The sequence below is a fragment of the Tachysurus vachellii genome, chromosome 7 (assembly GCF_030014155.1).
Source record: "Tachysurus vachellii isolate PV-2020 chromosome 7, HZAU_Pvac_v1, whole genome shotgun sequence".
In the NCBI taxonomy this organism is placed as follows: Eukaryota; Metazoa; Chordata; class Actinopteri; order Siluriformes; family Bagridae; genus Tachysurus; species Tachysurus vachellii.
Genome location: NC_083466.1, coordinates 8,422,063 through 8,439,850, shown reverse-complemented (window position 1 = coordinate 8,439,850; position 17,788 = coordinate 8,422,063). Strand labels below are relative to the sequence as shown.

General features: G+C 39.2%; 4 protein-coding genes across 6 annotated transcripts; all 4 read right to left on the bottom strand.

Annotated features, from left to right (window-relative positions):
- Positions 1-242: 242 nt before the first annotated feature.
- tmem53 (transmembrane protein 53) lies at positions 243-3,198 on the bottom strand. Its single transcript, XM_060874040.1, has 3 exons — positions 2,827-3,198; positions 2,061-2,164; positions 243-1,954 (listed from the first exon to the last, which is right to left on the bottom strand). The coding sequence occupies exons 1-3, from the start codon at positions 2,879-2,881 to the stop codon at positions 1,271-1,273; spliced, it is 843 nt and encodes a 280-aa protein (XP_060730023.1). The 5' UTR covers positions 2,882-3,198; the 3' UTR covers positions 243-1,270.
- A 907-nt stretch (positions 3,199-4,105) lies between these two features.
- opn4.1 (opsin 4.1) lies at positions 4,106-5,602 on the bottom strand. Its single transcript, XM_060874039.1, has one exon. It carries the CDS (start codon positions 5,600-5,602, stop codon positions 4,106-4,108), a length of 1,497 nt encoding a protein of 498 aa, XP_060730022.1.
- A 1,202-nt stretch (positions 5,603-6,804) lies between these two features.
- On the bottom strand, positions 6,805-9,936 carry LOC132848123 (PX domain-containing protein 1-like). Its single transcript, XM_060873613.1, has 4 exons — positions 9,810-9,936; positions 7,945-8,048; positions 7,761-7,869; positions 6,805-6,951 (listed from the first exon to the last, which is right to left on the bottom strand). Exons 2-4 carry the CDS (start codon positions 8,020-8,022, stop codon positions 6,845-6,847), a joined length of 294 nt encoding a protein of 97 aa, XP_060729596.1. The 5' UTR covers positions 8,023-8,048; positions 9,810-9,936; the 3' UTR covers positions 6,805-6,844.
- Positions 9,937-10,177: 241 nt separating this feature from the next.
- Positions 10,178-17,628, bottom strand: si:dkey-154p10.3 (zinc finger protein ZFP2). Of its 3 annotated transcripts, none has more exons than XM_060874037.1 (8): positions 17,472-17,628; positions 16,668-17,152; positions 15,881-16,571; positions 14,361-14,448; positions 14,003-14,233; positions 13,611-13,744; positions 12,622-12,745; positions 10,178-11,237 (listed from the first exon to the last, which is right to left on the bottom strand). In XM_060874037.1, exons 2-8 carry the CDS (start codon positions 17,142-17,144, stop codon positions 11,039-11,041), a joined length of 1,944 nt encoding a protein of 647 aa, XP_060730020.1. In that variant the 5' UTR covers positions 17,145-17,152; positions 17,472-17,628; the 3' UTR covers positions 10,178-11,038. The 3 variants fall into 3 exon arrangements, with proteins under 3 accessions (XP_060730020.1, XP_060730019.1, XP_060730021.1); XM_060874036.1 differs by having other exon boundaries at positions 16,668-17,155; positions 17,472-17,611; XM_060874038.1 differs by having other exon boundaries at positions 14,003-14,188; positions 16,668-17,155; positions 17,472-17,611.
- Positions 17,629-17,788: the final 160 nt, after the last annotated feature.

Genomic DNA, 17,788 nt, shown 5'->3' with positions numbered 1-17,788 from the left:
CCTGGACTTTCCACCTTCCTATTAGATAACAATATACAATGCTACTGTACATTACCTCTTCATTAAGACTGGACCTTCATTCCTTACACACATCAGTGAGCTGTGGGTGTTCATGAGCCGGTCACTGTGTCACTGGCTGTCTTTCTTTCATATATATGTTAGTACATTAGTACAGTATTTTCATGCATGGAGATCTTTGCACTCCTAAACACCAACATTGATCAACCACTAAATAGTTACTCCAGTGAAATTTGTTTTTATTTCAGGAAGGCACATAAGATCAAGGATGCTCAGTAGATTTAAAATAATCTTAAATTAAAATCTTTTAATTCACATTAATAGACAAATACTGAATGCAACACTTCGTTCAGTCAAACCTTATATAAAAGTCAGTCAGTACTAATTATACATGGGGATTTATACACTTTACAGTAGTTTCAGATCACTTAAAATATTTAAGTAAGAACACAATACGGTAGGTCTGGGCAATCTGATTATACACTATTAACATTGTCATTAATTACAGGAAAAACACAATATTCTTAGATAATCTGCTAATATTTTTATAACACTCACCAGCTACATGGTTAATAATAGTAATTAGTAGCTCATTCATTCATTCATCTTCTACCGCTTATCCGAACTACCTCGGGTCACCGGGAGCCTGTGCCTATCTCAGGCGTCATCGGGCATCAAGGCAGGATACACCCTGGACGGAGTGCCAACCCATCACAGGGCACACACACACACACTCTCATTCACTCACGCAATCACACACTACGGACAATTTTCCAGAGATGCCAATCAACCTACCATGCATGTCTTTGGACCGGGGGAGGAAACCGGAGTACCCGGAGGAAACCCCCGAGGCACGGGGAGAACATGCAAACTCCACACACACAAGGTGGAGGCGGGAATCGAACCCCGACCCTGGAGGTGTGAGGCGAACATGCTAACCACTAAGCCACCGTGCCCCCCGTAATTAGTAGCTAACAGGTGTTATATTATTCCATGTTAAATTCCTTTCTAGACTTTTGATTCAATTACCACTGAAATAATTTTCTTTTAATTGCATTATTATTCTGCTGGCGTGTAAGTATTGTGATGCATGTTATGCATCATGACAATATCTTAAAATCTCAGTATTGTGAGATTTTTAGATATTGTCATGATGCATGTTATGCATCATGACAATATCTTAAAATATCAGTATTGTGAGATTTTTATTCCCCATATCACCCAACCCTATCATATAATCAGTGTAGAACATTCACAGGCGTTTCTTCATTAACTCCTCACAGTTAGTCATGCAGATCTTCAGGAATGTCCGGCACCTGTTCGAATAATCATCGGGACAGTCTCGAAACAGGCTGACGTGAGCCGGTGTGATGAAGTCGAAGCTCTCCACATGGACCCCTTTCTCCTGAAGTGATTTCACCATCTTCTCTACATCTCTATACCTGATCACTCGGTCTGCTCTGGAGTAGAGGTACATCTGAGGCCAAGGCGCCGGACACTCCTTCATGGCATCGTAGTGGTTCTTGTGGAAGTGTTTGGTCACAGGGTATAAGACGACTCTGAGCAGGAACACGGTTACAGCAAACAGAGCCAAGAGGAGATAGCGCAGCAGGACATTGACCTTTGTTCCCAGTGTGGTTTTGAGAGCTCGTAGGGCACCGATGACATTCAAGTTTCCTGGTGAGCTGTCCATCACCGAGCCAACCACATACAGCGAGCTGAACTGCTTGTGGCTCTGCAGGAGCTCCACCATATAGCGGTAGAGCATGAAGCCACCGTTACTAAACACATGAAAGAAGATTGGGTTGTTCTCCACTTCATAGTCATACAGGATCTCAAGCAGTCTGTGTGCTGTGCTTCTGAGTTCCTTGTACCCAAACGATTCAGAGATGAACACCGTCTTTAAAGGGGCCGTGTAGCGGACAGTTATGCATCCCTGAATAGATAGCAAAAAAAAAAAAAACACATAAGACATTGATTATAATGCACATGTAGAAAGTACAACAGGACTAACTGAAGAGTAATCAAAGCTCACAGCTTACATGATCGTTATAAATTGAGCTGTACTTTGATAGATGCTTGTCTCGACAGCCAGCCCAGCCTAAAAGGATAACGACCGGTTGCTTCAATCCACGCCAGAATTTCTCTACAAGAATAGAAAAACATATACTGGTCATATTTCTCAACTTTACATTACAGTAAACTCAAAAGCTTAGTTTTCAGCACCGTATTAAGTAAAGGAACAGGAATTACCACAGAGCAACAAGAACAAAAAAAGGCTATTACAAAATAATGTGTTTAAATATGAGCTTCAAAAGCATTATCTGTTGACTTGACCGATTAATAATTAATACCTAACCTACACAGCACAAGCAGAGTTGCCATGGTTTTGGTTTACTATCACTAGGTGATTAGAAACGTTAAGCATCTCAATCAGGATGTGCTACTTATATGCGTCACGTTTTTCAATTAAATATTTCAACTTAAAACTCTTGGAAATCATGAAAATTTGAAATAATATTAATAATAATAATAATAATAATAATAATAATAATAAATAAATAAATAAATAAATAAATGTCACTGTGTTTTTGTGTACAATGCTTTTTTTCATGGAAAGAAAATATGAAGCTTCCCACAAAAGCACTCGAAATGTTGAGTGGACAATAACAGAGATTATTTATTAGTAAGTAAATAAATAAATAGAAGATGCATTAGGGTGTAACACACTATAAGCGGTACAACTGCACACGCAGCAGCGCTACTGTTAGCCTGCTAGCTGACACTAGCACATACAGTCTGACTCACCTGAGATCTCTGGCTCCGGAAAAACTATGTTGTAGTCCATGCCATCATCTCCCATATTGAGACTTTTATTATCCCTCTTGTCTGACTGCCATCAATATGAAATACGACATCGAGCCTTAGCTTCGCTTCAACCTCTCTGCTGTACAGAAGCACAGTAACAGGGACTGTGTTCCTTTCCACTTCCGGTTGACGTCTCAGGCTCTCAATCCCAGTTAGCTTCCTATTTTGCTTATAGTCCACTATATATTCTTCTGGTGATGTATATAATGTTAAGCAGCAAAATGAGTTAATAGAAATATCGAAATGTAAAAGAAAACTATGATACAATGGAAAAACAAACAAACAAAAATAAATGTAATTCCCGGTTACATACAGCTTTCTATGTGTGTTCATTGGCTCACGTCAGTCTTTTATAAACAGGTCCCTTGTTTTAACCCCGCCCACACATCAGTTTGATGCCCCGCCCACACATCAGTTTGTTGCCCCGCCTACATCACAGTTTGATGTCCCGCCCACACCACAGTTTGATGCCCCGCCTACATCACAGTTTGATGTCCCGCCCACACCACAGTTTGATGCCCCGCCTACATCACAGTTTGTTGCCCCGCCCACACCATAGTTTAATTCCCCGCCTACACCACAGTTTAATGCCCTGCTCCCACACCACAGTTTGATGCCCCGCCCACACTACAGTTTGATGCCCCGCCCACACCATAGTTTAATGCCCCGCCCACACCAAGTTTGATGCCCCGCCCACGCCTCAGTTTGATGTCCCGCCCAAACCCCAGTTTAATGCCCCGCCCACACCACAGTTTGATGCCCCGCCCACACCTCTGTTTGATGCCCTGCCCACACACCTGTCTGCTTTATATTAGTTTTATTTTTTTCCTTTTTTTACACATAGAATACAAAAGCTGTAGAAACTGCATAGATGACAATGGATGATATGTAGAGTGATTGTTAGCATTGTTTCTTATTACTTAGTTACTGCCAAGTAAGTCCATTGAGTGTCTGTGAAAATAAGGAGCTCAGCTGAAACTTAAGTGTTTTATTGAGGTCACAATATATATAAAATAAAACTCTGGTGTAAACAGAACAGTCAATAAATGCTTCTGGAAAAAGGAACATTTTTGTGTTAGTTGAACTAATACAACTGAATCCTACATATTAAGCCAAATTACATACATCATTTGTACAAAAAGAAATGAGGAACAAACTTTTGGTTTACACAGAAAAGCAATTTCAAGGAGAACCAAAACCCTGCGGTGGCTGTCCTGTGTCAGTTACCTGATAGGAGAACGCTTTTCCCATCAGAAAGCACAGCTCTCTCTGGTTCCAGAATAATAGAGGGCACAGGTATGCTGCTAACTCTGTCAGCCTTCACCTTTTTCTGCCCAATTCCTAAGCTCATGCCAGGCTGCTCTGGAGGAATGGCAGTGTCTGAAGAGATCTCTGTAGACACACGTCTGGCAAAAGGCAGCGAGTTGGCACTGGAACCATCAGCTTCACTGTCTGTCCAGTAGGATTCAGTGTCAGAAGCAAGGGATAGACGTGTTTTCCCCCAGCGACAGTTAGAATGCGTGACGTTGCCAATCCGGACGTCGAGTGCATGCTGGCTTGTTAGGGCTGTCTGATGAGAAGCGGTGCCACTGGTGGAGATGGAGGATGAGCGCTTATTCATTCCAACACACAGGATAAGGCGGAAAAGAGGAACATAACGCACAATGGCTAGTCGGTATTTAGGGTGTGTAATGGCATAGATTATGGGGTTGTGGATGGCAGAGGCTTTGGCGATTACCGCAGGGATGGAGTTCATATAAGGAGTAAAGGCATGAGCATAGCCAGCTGTTGCTGTGAGAGCCACCACAGAGTACGGTGACCAGGAAATCACAAATAAAAGGATGACTAAGAGGGCCACTTTAGCCATCTTCCATTCAGTCTTGATGCAGTCAAGCACCTTAGGTGTCTCACCAGAGTTAAGTCGTCTTACCTCTCTGCGGGTTTTTCGAATAGCTCGGAAGATGGCCAGGTAACACGCAGCAATGATGCTCAGAGGTATAAAGAAGACAAATATGAACAAAAGAATGGTGTAGGTGCGCACTGAAGGTGTGAATGACATGTAGTCCCAAGAGCAGGAGGTCTGCAGACCCTCTGGAACATATGCACTCCAGCCAAAGAAAGGAGGTAGACTCCAGCCCAGAGCATAGAGCCACAGCAGGGCGAGGACTGTACCAGTTCTGCCTTGACTGGCCTGACCCAGCAAAGCTAGAGGCCGGGTTATGACGAGGCAGCGGTCGACAGCTATAGCTGTTAAAGTCATCATGGAGCAAATCCCAAACAGGCCACCACAGAAGGCATACAGTTCACATGCAAGCTCACCGAACACCCAACGCCGGTGCAGGCTGGCCACAAAGAACACAGGCGACTGTGTAAGAGACATGAAGAAGTCAGACACAGCCAGGTTGACCACCAGCATGTTTCCTGGTGTACGTAGCGGGCGGCTGCGACAGAACACGTAAATGACCAGCGCGTTTCCTATTACTCCTGTGATCCCCACCATAAGGATGACCACCCCGAGAATATAGTGAGCGTGATCCGGGACGTCCACAGTGGGAAAAAGTTGCGTAAACTCATTTTGGTTGATGGGGTTTGGCCCATGGGACAATTCATGCTGCATCTTGTAGTTTTCAGCACTCAGAGACTCCTTAAACATAACAGTGCAGTTAGAGTCGCCCGGGTGGCAGAGATACACACTCTGAGTTGAATGAAGGTTCATCTTGAAAATTCACCAGGATCAGTCCAGTATATAATGTATATTTAAGACAATAAAAACAAAGATTTGGTGGAAAGTGAAAAAAAAAAACCTGCTTCAAGCTGAGCAAAATGTATTCAGCATTAGCTTTTTATAGGCATATTGATCATTACACGCAGGATGCTATTGATTCGTGTTCTACAGTCTGATTTTACCCTATGGATAAATGTTCTCACCATAGGATGGAGAATTAAAAATAGTAGCATGCTCAGAAGGAGGTTACACACCTGTCCAAAAAAAGACACAAGCATGCACACATTTGTTTACTTTTCATATGTGGTTTGCCCAAAATTGTGTGCATCATCTGGCCAATAATCAGACTCTTAGAGTAAGAGGAAAAAGTAGACCGTGACAAACTATGGATTTTAAGAGTCATTAAATGACTAACTGTCACTAGCATTTAGGTTCCAGTTGAAATTGAAGCCATAAAAAGGCACAAATGGAAAAACAATTTTCTGACCTAGAATGAAGCTAAATAGATCATTGGAGTGGCTGTGGTGAGCTGAATCCATTACAGCAGAGCATTTGTTCCTGCAATTAACATCCGTAATTTTTGTCTGTTAAGTGTGAAGTGACCTGAACAATAAAAGTTATCCTTGATTAACCAAAAATTATCAATCCTTGAACTTTACAAATGTATAATGAAATAAATCTTTACAAATGACATTTTAGATTTTTATTAGCCACGTTAAATGTTTATTGAGTAAGAATAACACTCAGCTAATTAGAAAAATGTAAATTCTAGACAAACTACAACACCATACTACACATGAATATGAATGACCTTTTATAATTAAGACAAATGTATTAGAAAGATTTTAGAAGCAATGATATTAATGATAGCAAGGATAAGGTTCATGAAAGGAGACAGACATAAACTAACCAAGAGGTGGCACCAAAACCCAGGTTATTGCTACAATGCCTGGAGAATAGCCAAGCTGATAATTTTACTTTATTATATATTATTAATACTTCAATTTTATCAGACATCACGGTTGTAGTATCTTCATTGCACATCCTCTCACACCATGTCTGCGTTAATGTCAGTACCTGAAAAAATTAACATTTTGGAGAACAAGAAAGTGATCTTAAAATCATAATTAACTTTTGTATGTGCAACATGACCTTTTATTTAGCAACATAGGAGCCCATAGACTTACACAAGCACTATTTAATTTAAAGCAATCAGCTTTACTGAAAAAATAGTCAGTGGTCTTTCTCACACTTTGATTTCTCACTTTCTTTCAATAATGATGCGTCATAAAGTATAGTTTCAGTGTTGGCCAGGCAGAATCCATTGGACCTCCGTACATCTGGAACGCAAAAGATCGTCAGAAATAATAATAAATAAATAAAATGATTGTTTGTGCTTTTATAGGAAGATAATCAATGGTAGCATGGAACAATTATACCGCAGCTCTTAATGAATTCTCCATTCTGATTGGTCAGAAGACCAAATGTGGCAGCTCTGACTTGCTCCTTCGTATATGTTTCCTATCTTATCTACAGTATAGTAACAGCTCATTTACAGAAATTTGTACGGCAGATTCTAAACGATTAAATAATGTGCTACATAACAACAGAAACTTGTGGAAATGTTAATATGGTGCAGTATTCTGTAAAGATTTTACTTAGCATTTATGAAAGAAGCCTCCACTGTTAACACTCTGTGAAAGTTAGAGGTAAAGTAACATGACAATCTGTATCTTTATATATATATCTATATATCTATATATCTATATATATATATATATATATATATATATATATATATATATATATATATATATATATATAATGTTAACGTTAACATTAATTTAATACATACATATTAACATTAAAATTAACATTTCATATACATATATATATATATATATATATATATATATATATATATATATATATATATATATATATATATATATATATAAAGAAAATAGAAATGCCTGCTTAACAAAAGTAATAACAGGAACTAGTCTCACAGAAGTTCCACAGCATTAGTTCAAAAGCAACTATAAATTATGATCTTTCACTGTTTATTAATTGAAATCTGTCATTCCTGTCATCACTGATTATTATCCCAGAAATATGAAGAGTTCTTTACAGATATCTGATGACTAACCTGCCTCTGTGACGGGACTGATAGGCTGAACCGAATCATAGGTGAGTATCATAGCCTGCTCAGATTGGGGTTCCTCAACTAATGTGAGCAATGCCTCAGACTGGGAATACTGAAAAAGACAAAATTTCATAGACAAACTGACTCTGAGTGTTTCAAAACCTTTATATTTAAACAGTTTCCATACCTTATTCAACATGCAGATTATACTGGTCAGTAATTTTTCCACCTCGTCCAACTGGCTTTGAGTCATTGTTGATTCCATGATTGTTTTACCTCCTAAGGGTCACACTAATAGAAGAAACTTTTTAAACATGAATAATTGTAGCATATTTTGATATTCATTCCATCTGCTTAAACGTGTTGGACTGTTCAGCTGAAGGGTGAAATTTGCAACTATAAACACCAGGATCCCAACTTCTGGAAATGATTATTTGAATTGCTAACTCTATTCCCAACAAGATCATAAACACACTTTACATTTTTGTTTGACTCTTTGCCCAGTTTTTAATGCCTTACCTTTGGCATGGAAAGTAGTGCGCTATAAACACTAGGACTTCACACGCCTAAAGATTTCTCTATGGATGGTTAGTGGTTCTTAAGTCCTTAAATGGATTTTTTTAGAATCCTTTCTGAGTAGGTTTTTACACAGAACCCTTAAGGGTGCTTACTGACTTTGGAAGGAGGAAAATCATTGGCCTTTTGTTCTGATGGAAAAAAAAGTGTCTCATGTGACACTAACTGGAACCATAAAAATGCTCTTATTTGTCTTATGTAGATTTACCTTAAATTAGCTTGACAAAATAAAGGCAGTGAAATCACATCTTAAGGTGCATTGCAAAATTATTCACCCCCCCTTGGTGGTTTTCCTCTTTTGTTGCATTACAACACGGGAATTAAAATTGGTTTGAATTTTATGTAATGGACCTAATAAAAAATAGTCCAAAGTGTTGAAGTGGAATGAATTAAAAAAATTTTAAACTGAAAAGTTGTGAGTGCATACCCACTTTGCTATGAACTCCCTAAATAAGGTCTAGTCCAACCAATTAAAAAAGTCTAACCAATCCAGTACAAAAAGTCACATAAGTCACAATAGTAGAAGTCAAAATTTACATAATCAGTTGATTAATCATGCAATCATGGTATCATACTGTATAATCCATCACTTGATCAGTATTAATTTTTGAAAGGCCCCTTTACTCTGCAACACAACAAAGCAAGCAACATAAAAACAAAAAAGTTATCCAAACTAGTCAGAGACAAAGTTATGGAGACTTATACATCAGTATTAGGTTATTAAAAAACTCCCAAACTTTGAAAATCCCATAAATAACCATTAAACAAAGTTATAAATTTGAACCTTTAGTCCATCATTGAAAAGGCTATGTACTGTATGGCACAAAACCAACACTTCCCATCGACCCTGAGCACCCCATTCCCACAGTGAAGCATGGTGGTGGCAGTATCATTTGTAGATCAAATCTTGAGGTGAATATTTTAGTCTGCCAAAGATTTGAAACAGAGGTTCCTTTTCCAACAGGACAGTGACCTGTGAATCCCAGACCTCAATCCAACTGAGAATCTTTTGGCATGATTTGAAGATCTCTGTACACCAAATCAATCCATCTAATTTTAAGGAGCTATAGCAGTTTTCAATGGATAGATGAGACATGCATAGAGACTCATAGAGACATGCCCCCCTCCCCAAGTGACTTGCAGCTGTAATGAAGCTCTATATACAGTACTATTGTCTTTGAGGAAAACAAACACATTTATGGCACAGGAGCTTTAATCTACATTCCACCATTGAGCAAAACGCCTACTTAAATCCTTTACATCAGATGGATTTTTTTTTTTATTGGAAGTGCATATTAACCTTTAATTTTTACATCAGATTTTTTGAGAAACCTGCCAAGGGCTACATTCTGCCTTGTAATGTACTAAAGAGTTCGATGAACTAATATCCATCTAGAGAAACTCCAAAAAACAACTTTTGCTGTAAAATCTGATCACAAATATGCAGTCAAAATAAATGTGAAAAATGAAACTCACCCAAGTCCACTTCATGCTGACTACATACACTTTTAGGATTTTTTTTGTTTAGTTTTTTTTTTTAAAGTGTATCAGTATACTAAATAGATTTTTTGTATGTGCTGTATCTTCATGTACATCTGCTGTGTGAAGTAGTGTGAAACACAATAACCAGTACTGTTTGGTAGAATTCACAATGCACCAGCCTGTAAGTGTACAGTGTAAATCTTAGTTGACTTCAGCTTGGAGGTATTCCAACATTCCCCTCCGTGTCTATGGAAAAGTGTGTTGAAGTGTATTGAAAGTTATATCCCAGTAACCCAGCTACTCATTCGGGTGAAAAACAATTTCACTCTAATTATTAAAAAACACACCACCAGGACAGCATATCATGTTTCTTATAAAATAAATATTTTTACTCTTATCATATGATTATTCTGATTCCAAATGATAAAAGTGCATTCAAAATGATATTTCACAACAATCCCTTTATAAAACACTGGCTTAAACAAGTCCACTTGGAAGTGCAAATATTTTAATAGCAGTCTGTCGGGATGAAAAAATGATACTTAAATATTATTCAATTACGTGTGTAATTAATCAGAAAAATATTTTTGGATAAATGACATTTTTAATATCAGTAATCTGTAACCATTATTACCGGTTATTATAACAACCGATTTAAATTACAGAAAAGGAATTTGATATTTCTATGAACAGGAGATGGAGTTTGATTTTTTTTTGACATTTGTGGATTTAAACAGATCTTAATCTCTCCCTCTTAATCCAAACTATATTAAATCACAAAATAACATAACTGGCTTCAATAATCAGTGAAATTGCTACACACTCACTCACACACACACTCAATCACACACACACTCAATCACACACTCACTCACACACTCACTCACTCACACACTCACTCACTCACACACTCACTCACACACTATATATATCAAAATTGTGTATCAAAATTGTCATGTCCACATAAACCTTTTCTCACATTTGCTCTGATGAGCTTCTTGTTACATAATCAAGAAACCAATATGTTGCAAATAAAATCTTTCCTGTGCATGATAGCCCTGTGTAGTACAGTACAAGTCTCTGCACTACTGCTGCCCCCAACGACTACACCTGGTATTACATTCCACACAAAAATAGACACACATGCTCTCTTAGATTTGTCATTGGTGAAGTAAATTAAGGTATTTTCCACAAAATGTTCCTAATCACTGCAGTAGCCTGTGTTATTTGGAGGTTCGGGCTCTTTTAGAAGGCGGTGCACTCCTTGTCCTGAGTACAGAAGTGTTCTCAGTGGTGTGGTGTTTACGTGTGTGGCGCAGCAACAGTTGCCGGTCCGGTGTTGAATACTGGCACAGTGGGCAAGGGAATGACTCTCCTGTGTGATGCCGCCGTGAGTGGAGGTCCAAACTTTTCTTTTGGATGCTGCAATAATAACAAGAGATGCAATTACACATGCAAGCCTGTATATATTTGTATGTATATAAATGACAGCCTGAAAAATATAAACTTATTTAACCATTTAATTTAAGAAACTGCTTTGGCGTGTTCAGGATCAGGGTCGATAAAGAGTTTATCCCAGGACCACTGGGTGTGATGACTTAATACACCCTTTTTTGCACGAGTACTTAGAGGCAATCCATCAACTAGCAAATTTTTGTTAGAGGTAGAAGGAAAGCAGAGAACATGTGAGAATATGCAGACAGAAACTAGGGACCACCGTGTTGCTGCTTCCCCATCCCTGTCCTGTCTATTTGCAAAATGTAAATCTACACAGTGGGGGGCACGGTGGCTTAGTGGTTAGCACGTTCGCCTCACACCTCCAGGGTCGGGGTTCGATTCCCGCCTCCGCCTTGTGTGTGGAGTTTGCATGTTCTCCCCGTGCCTCTGGGGTTTCTTCCGGGTACTCTGGTTTCCTCCCCCAGTCCAAAGACATGCATGGTAGGTTGATTGGCATCTCTGGAAAATTGTCCGTAGTGTGTGAGTGCGTGAGTGAATGAGATTGTGTGTGTGCCCTGCGATGGGTTGGCACTCCGTCCAGGGTGTATCCTGCCTTGAGGGCCAATGACGCCTGAGATAGGTACAGGCTCCCCGTGACCCGAGGTAGTTCGGATAAGCGGTAGAAGATGAATGAATGAAATCTACACAGTAACATGCCATCAGACCCACAATCACAGAATATATATCTAGGGTTTTATATCCCATTGGTTTCTAGGTTGGAAAAAATTTCTAGAACAGAACTGCATGTTCATTTCAACCTTACAACCTAATCTAATCTACTCTACAGCATTTCAGTCTAAATCAGCACACAGCTCTATTAGCGGTCTCACATGTTTGCCTCCTACTTGAAATGTTACAGTTGATTGATTTGAATAGATCTCATTAAGCACTACTAATCGTGTGGAAAGAATACAGCAGTGTTACAAATATTAATGAGTCTAGGAAATCTAGTAAATTAAAACCATCTTACTGTAAAAAACATCAAAACTCTTAAGATACTACGATAAGATAAACGTACTAAGATAAACCCTTTATTTATCTTAGTACGCTACAGCTGGCAGCATACTTCAGTAAACTTCAGGGAAACATAACCAACAGTCCGGTACTACAATGATTATGGTATCAGAGCCATCACAGATAAAAAGAGTTTCGGATGTTCTTTAACAAGTCGAGTAGCTTTTTATTGTATTTCAATCATATATCTGATGCACTACACAGTGAAATTAAACAATGTTTCTCCAGGACCATATAACACATCAAAAGTCATGCATGTGTGTGTGGGTGTGGGTGTGTGTGTGTGTGTGTTTACCAGCTGTAGGGGCAGTACTGGCAGCGGTAGGGCTTTTCCTGAGTATGTGTCCGCGAGTGTCGTCTCAGAGAGCTCCTATCGATGGAGGCGTATGGACACTGGGGACACTTATAAGGCTTTTCACCTACAGCAAGGAAGACAAGGCTTTTTTGTTTTTTACACCTACAGGGTTTAAATTCAATGTATAAGACTCTCTGATGTCATGGCAACTAAAGCGTCTAACTCTAAATGTGCTGGAGAGCTGTGATGCTGTTGGGCAATAAGACGTAATAACACGTAATTACTCAGTGGATGTTACATAGTCTCTTTTGTCTTTGTCACTTTTCTTCTTTTCTAAAACTTCACTCGTGTTTGTTGCATGTCTTCTGCACATCTCCAATGCATTTCTAGTAAATGTTTGACAACAGAGCACCAAAACTTGTGAAGAAAACTTGTGAATTTCTGAACACCGCTTCCAATTCAGCATCATCTGCACTGGGACAGTTCTGGGAAGTCGTGGTGGAGACTCACTTCACAGGAAGTTTCTGGCTACAATGTTAGAAGGTCAGACTAGTGGGGGAAACTTAAACGACCATCAAATCATATGTAGTGATGTGAACCTAGAAGCTGTCGAATGTATTAAATACCAATGAAATTGCATATTGAAATTTATGGCCACAGGTTTATGGCACTGGATAAGACGCATATCCCTATTCTTTCCCCCGATGGATGACATAGCCATCCGTTGATCTCCAGGCACTTGCTGATGAAAAGTATATGATTGTATGATCATGATTATATATATATATATATATATATATATATATATATATATAGTCAAAACATGAAATCAGCTACATCGGTAAAGATTTCAATATGCTAAATCTTTTTTATATTCAAAACTATTTTCTATTCTATTTTCTATTTAAGACGTTGATGCCATTATACTTCAATTTAAACTGTAATACAATGTAAGAGTATATGCTTCCAAAGTAATAAAAGCTGTGAACCTGTGTGGACACGCATGTGCTGGATGAGCGAGGCTTTCAGTCTGGTGCTGTAGTGACAGCGAAGGCACTTATAAGGCTTCTCACCCTGATGAATATCCATGTGACGCCGCATGGTCAGCTTGGTGGAAAATTTTCTGTACAAACACATGGATTTTTTTTAAAAGAATTGTTTCTTTGTCCATAACCTAGTGAAGCTGCGTCCATGTGTTCATGGATACAGACTTCTGTAAGTCACTCTTGATAAGGACGTCTGCCAAACGCCATACATTTCACGTGATTGACAAAGCTGTAGTTCTTATTAATGAAGTGTAAATCCCTATAAACTATAATGAAGCCATACAAAGATTTCTAGACATTTTGTGGGGAATGGAAAGACTGTGAATATAACATACTTATCACACAGCATGCAGCAGAAGTCTTTCCGTTTAGGGGTCTTTAATCCCGCACTTATCTCCTGCTCGGTGACGGTTGCATAGTCTCTTTTGTCTTTGTCACTTTTATTCTTTTCTACAACCTCACTCATCTTTGCTGCATGTCTCCATGACTCCACCTGCACATCACCCAGGCGTTTGGAGTAACTGTTTGTCAATGGAGCACCAAACTTTAGGGATGATGATGATGATCTGTGTGTGAATAACAAATGAACACAGCTTCAGCATCGTCTGAACTGACAGTTCTGCAGAAAAATCGGAGTCTGAAGTGTTACCGTGGAACGTCGGCGGCTGGTAGGAAAACTTATGAGATACTTACACATTGTAGGAAACGTCGTGGTGTAAATCTCCATCGGTCTGGGTGTGCTGATGAAGGATGTGCTTGTACGTCTTCTTCCAAGCTTTTTCTAACGAACAAGTGTGGAACGGGATACAAACAAATAGGATAAGATGGTCTTAATCTCATTGAAACCACTTCTATAGAGCTGAGTAGTTGAAACGGGAATTTCTGCCAGGTTGCTCTTAACGGAATACAGTGTTTAGATACGTATGTAGGGAAACATTGTTCTGGAATTGTCTTAGCAACATCACAACAATTTAAAGGTATAATGATGACATTTCTTCTTAATCAAATTCAAAAAATAAATATAAGTATAATAATTTATACTGTATAAATAAAAATATTGTATCAATCAATGTTCAAAGTACAAAGCATCTAAAGCACAATCAATAAAGTGAAAGCTCTTCATTGTGTTGCTTCTCCAGAGGTGCATTAAAACCACTATATACTGCTACAGTGAAACATGGAACGTTTTTTTGCCTTTCTTTCCTGTATAAATATAGCAAATGTATTTCATATTTATCCTGACATGTTTGCTGTGTCGCACACTCGGACGTATAACTCAGCCCTTAGAAGATAAGGTCAAAGTAAATCTATGTACAAGAATATTTTAATTCAATTTCTTGCCTGCTTTCTGAAGGAAATTTGAACAACCTTGCCAGCTCTCTCAGGAATTCTGACTAATGCTGTTCACACTCTCGATTATTATTGCTCGCACCCACATGTGACCTTTTTTGACAGACCTGGCTGTCAAAAACTCGTCTAATTCTCATAATTTACACAAATTAGTCATGGAAACCAGCCTGAACCTGAGCAGGAAATGTAATCAATGAACTCAATGGCCTTTGCTTTCACACATTTTTTTTCACACATTTTGCCTGAAACAGAGAACAGTTGCATGAAAGGTTTGTAATGTGAAAGCTGTCATGTGGACCAGGAAGCGCAATGCAGAACTGAACCATAAGACTACCTGTAAGAGATGGTGTGAATTCAGTTGCACTGGAACCGTGTTGTGATTCCATGAAATTTAGTTCCCACAACAAACGTGTAACATGAGTGACAGAGAAATGAAGTGGGACACAGAAGAGGTGACGTGCCTTACTGCATATAAAAGTACTAGAATCATTTTTTAAAATGGTAAGCCTGAAACCAAAAAAATACTGCAGAGAACAGTGGAAACCAGCACGCTCATTTTCAGACTCATTTTCATGCCGGCACGAACAACATCAGCCTGAGGAAGACGGAGGTCTTGAAGAGTGACTTCGAGAACAATCAACAACACCCCAGGCGTACTCATTGGGAATAAATACAAAAACATTTAAATATATCCGACATTAATCTTGAATTTTTATATTATTTTAATCTTTATATTAACCTTTTGTTTTATGTTTATTTTCTGTAAAGCTGCTTTGAGACAATGTCAATTGTTAAAAGCGCTATACAAATAAATTTGAATTTGAAAGTTTGCAAGTGCAAAAATAACAATTATATTGGCTTACCTGTGAAATCGCAATACAAGCACTTAAAGCCTCCCTGAAAGTGGCAGCGCTGGTGTACCTCCCATTCTTGCCCCGAGTGGCACCACTTAAAGCATAGTAAGCACTGTGTCCGAGAAGATTTTGTCCGAGCTTGGTTATGCCTCTTCTGGTGAGCGTCACACAAGTTTGCTCTTCTGAACATTCGGGAACAAAAAGAACACTTGTGGTGTTTAGACCTCTTCCTTCTTGCATGGGTCTTCCAGTGGCACTCCATATCGGCCCAGTCTCCCGCTGCCCAGCCACAGCGTGGGCATTTGAACCCCTGTTCACCGTCATGGCATTTCAAGTGCACCTCTAAAAGGCTATGATTAGCCAAGACTGCCTGACAAAACACACAAGAAAGCCCCATTTCCTCTTCAGCCTGCTTTTGTGTTTCAGATGTGGTCAAAAGGGGCTGTTTGTCTTCCAGAGAAGTCTCTAAGACGTCCTGTCCACCTGTAGGAACAGACAGGGGGACAGGCTGAGAGGGACATTTGGCACTAGAGATTCTGCACAAGCCAAGGGTCATTAAATGAGCAGACTGTGCCATTTCTTCATCATCAGCACAGGTGATATCAGCAGAAAGAGGCCCCTGGAGTCCGTGGCTGGAATCCTCCAGCTGAAAGACATTCTCTTCATCGCTGTGTCTGTCTTCATCAAACAAAGTGCTCACCTAGACAAAACGTACCATCAATTTAAAATGTATACAGTCATCAGAATATGTCTATGTTTTATGGTTATAGAGCTACTGCAATAAGTTATCACTCACCTCACACGTCTGGGCCACATGAAGGTTGCTGTCGGAATTGGCACTCAAACTGATATCGCATGGTGGTGAGCTGATGTTCTGCAAAATGCCATACATTGGGAGCAGGAACATGCGGTCCATGTCCATGTGGTCCTCACCATTTTTGGAGCCAGAATGGAGATCATAAGGAGAGGCATTTTGGTCAAGCTCGGTCAAGCTCTCCTCCTCCTTCTCCTGGCAGGAGAGGTTGTGACATGGTGATGATAATGTTGAAGAATGGCTTTCGGTGATGTGACTGCAGATGCTAGTCTTCAGACTGCTGGTAAACTGGCACACTCGGCAGCGAAACACCTCAACCAAAAAGGCCTCCACCAAAGTGGACAAACGAGGGTGAAAGCCCTTGGCAGAGCTGCAGTAAAACTGGGATGTGCTGCTTTCTTCTCGAAGACTCAGCGTTACAGGGTCTATAAGTCGATATGCATCTTTAATCCCAGCCATACTATGGCCTACTTACATAAAGGGAATACATATACACAGATCAGTGGTACATTAAACCAAGAAAGATGTCTAGAGACAAGAATTTTAGTGTACTTTATACTTCCTATACTGTTCAACATGGTATATATCATAACACGAGAATTAAAATGTCTGCTGTGAACTGAATTTAAAGTTACACGTTTAATATAAACTGAAATATACAATTGCTGGTTCTGTTCAGTATTATAATGTACCATATTAATGTACTGTTTACATGGTTACTGTGCTTGCACGTGGGACAGTTTAATTTAACAGTATACACATTCTGACTCATTTCATTCACCTCACCTGTTTCCTAACTTCAGTTCTTAGTTGTCAGAGTATATATCTGCCCTTAGTGCATGTCCTTATCATAACAGAAACTGTGTTGTTTTATGACAATACAGGACAGAACGGAAATTAAGGGTGGAAATGTAACTAGCTGACAAGCTAGCATGGCTATTGTTCAGGGGTCAATGCAAAATGCCCAAAGAAAGTTAAAACGTAAACAAAGAATAAACTCGGCAAATAAACTTTGGTATGCATTTTTATCCTAAACTTCTCTTCCATATATATTACGTATTCTTCGTGTGTATAAATATCGAAATCTCACTGACGGAATCTAG

Coding starts and splice junctions, on each gene's coding strand:
- tmem53 (XM_060874040.1), bottom strand. CDS start 2,881: ATGGGAGATGATGGCATGGACTACAACATAGTTTTTCCGGAGCCAGAG. Junction 2,165..2,826: donor TCCGGAGCCAGAGATCTCAG/GTGAGTCAGACT, acceptor CTATTCTTGTAG/AGAAATTCTGGCGTGGATTG. Junction 1,955..2,060: donor GCTCAATTTATAACGATCAT/GTAAGCTGTGAG, acceptor CTATCTATTCAG/GGATGCATAACTGTCCGCTA.
- opn4.1 (XM_060874039.1), bottom strand. CDS start 5,602: ATGAACCTTCATTCAACTCAGAGTGTGTATCTCTGCCACCCGGGCGAC.
- LOC132848123 (XM_060873613.1), bottom strand. CDS start 8,022: ATGGAATCAACAATGACTCAAAGCCAGTTGGACGAGGTGGAAAAATTA. Junction 7,870..7,944: donor TAATCTGCATGTTGAATAAG/GTATGGAAACTG, acceptor TGTCTTTTTCAG/TATTCCCAGTCTGAGGCATT. Junction 6,952..7,760: donor CAGTCCCGTCACAGAGGCAG/GTTAGTCATCAG, acceptor TTTGCGTTCCAG/ATGTACGGAGGTCCAATGGA.
- si:dkey-154p10.3 (XM_060874037.1), bottom strand. CDS start 17,144: ATGGCTGGGATTAAAGATGCATATCGACTTATAGACCCTGTAACGCTG. Junction 14,234..14,360: donor CACGACGTTTCCTACAATGT/GTAAGTATCTCA, acceptor ATTCACACACAG/ATCATCATCATCATCCCTAA. Junction 12,746..13,610: donor GCACATGCGTGTCCACACAG/GTTCACAGCTTT, acceptor TCCTTGCTGTAG/GTGAAAAGCCTTATAAGTGT.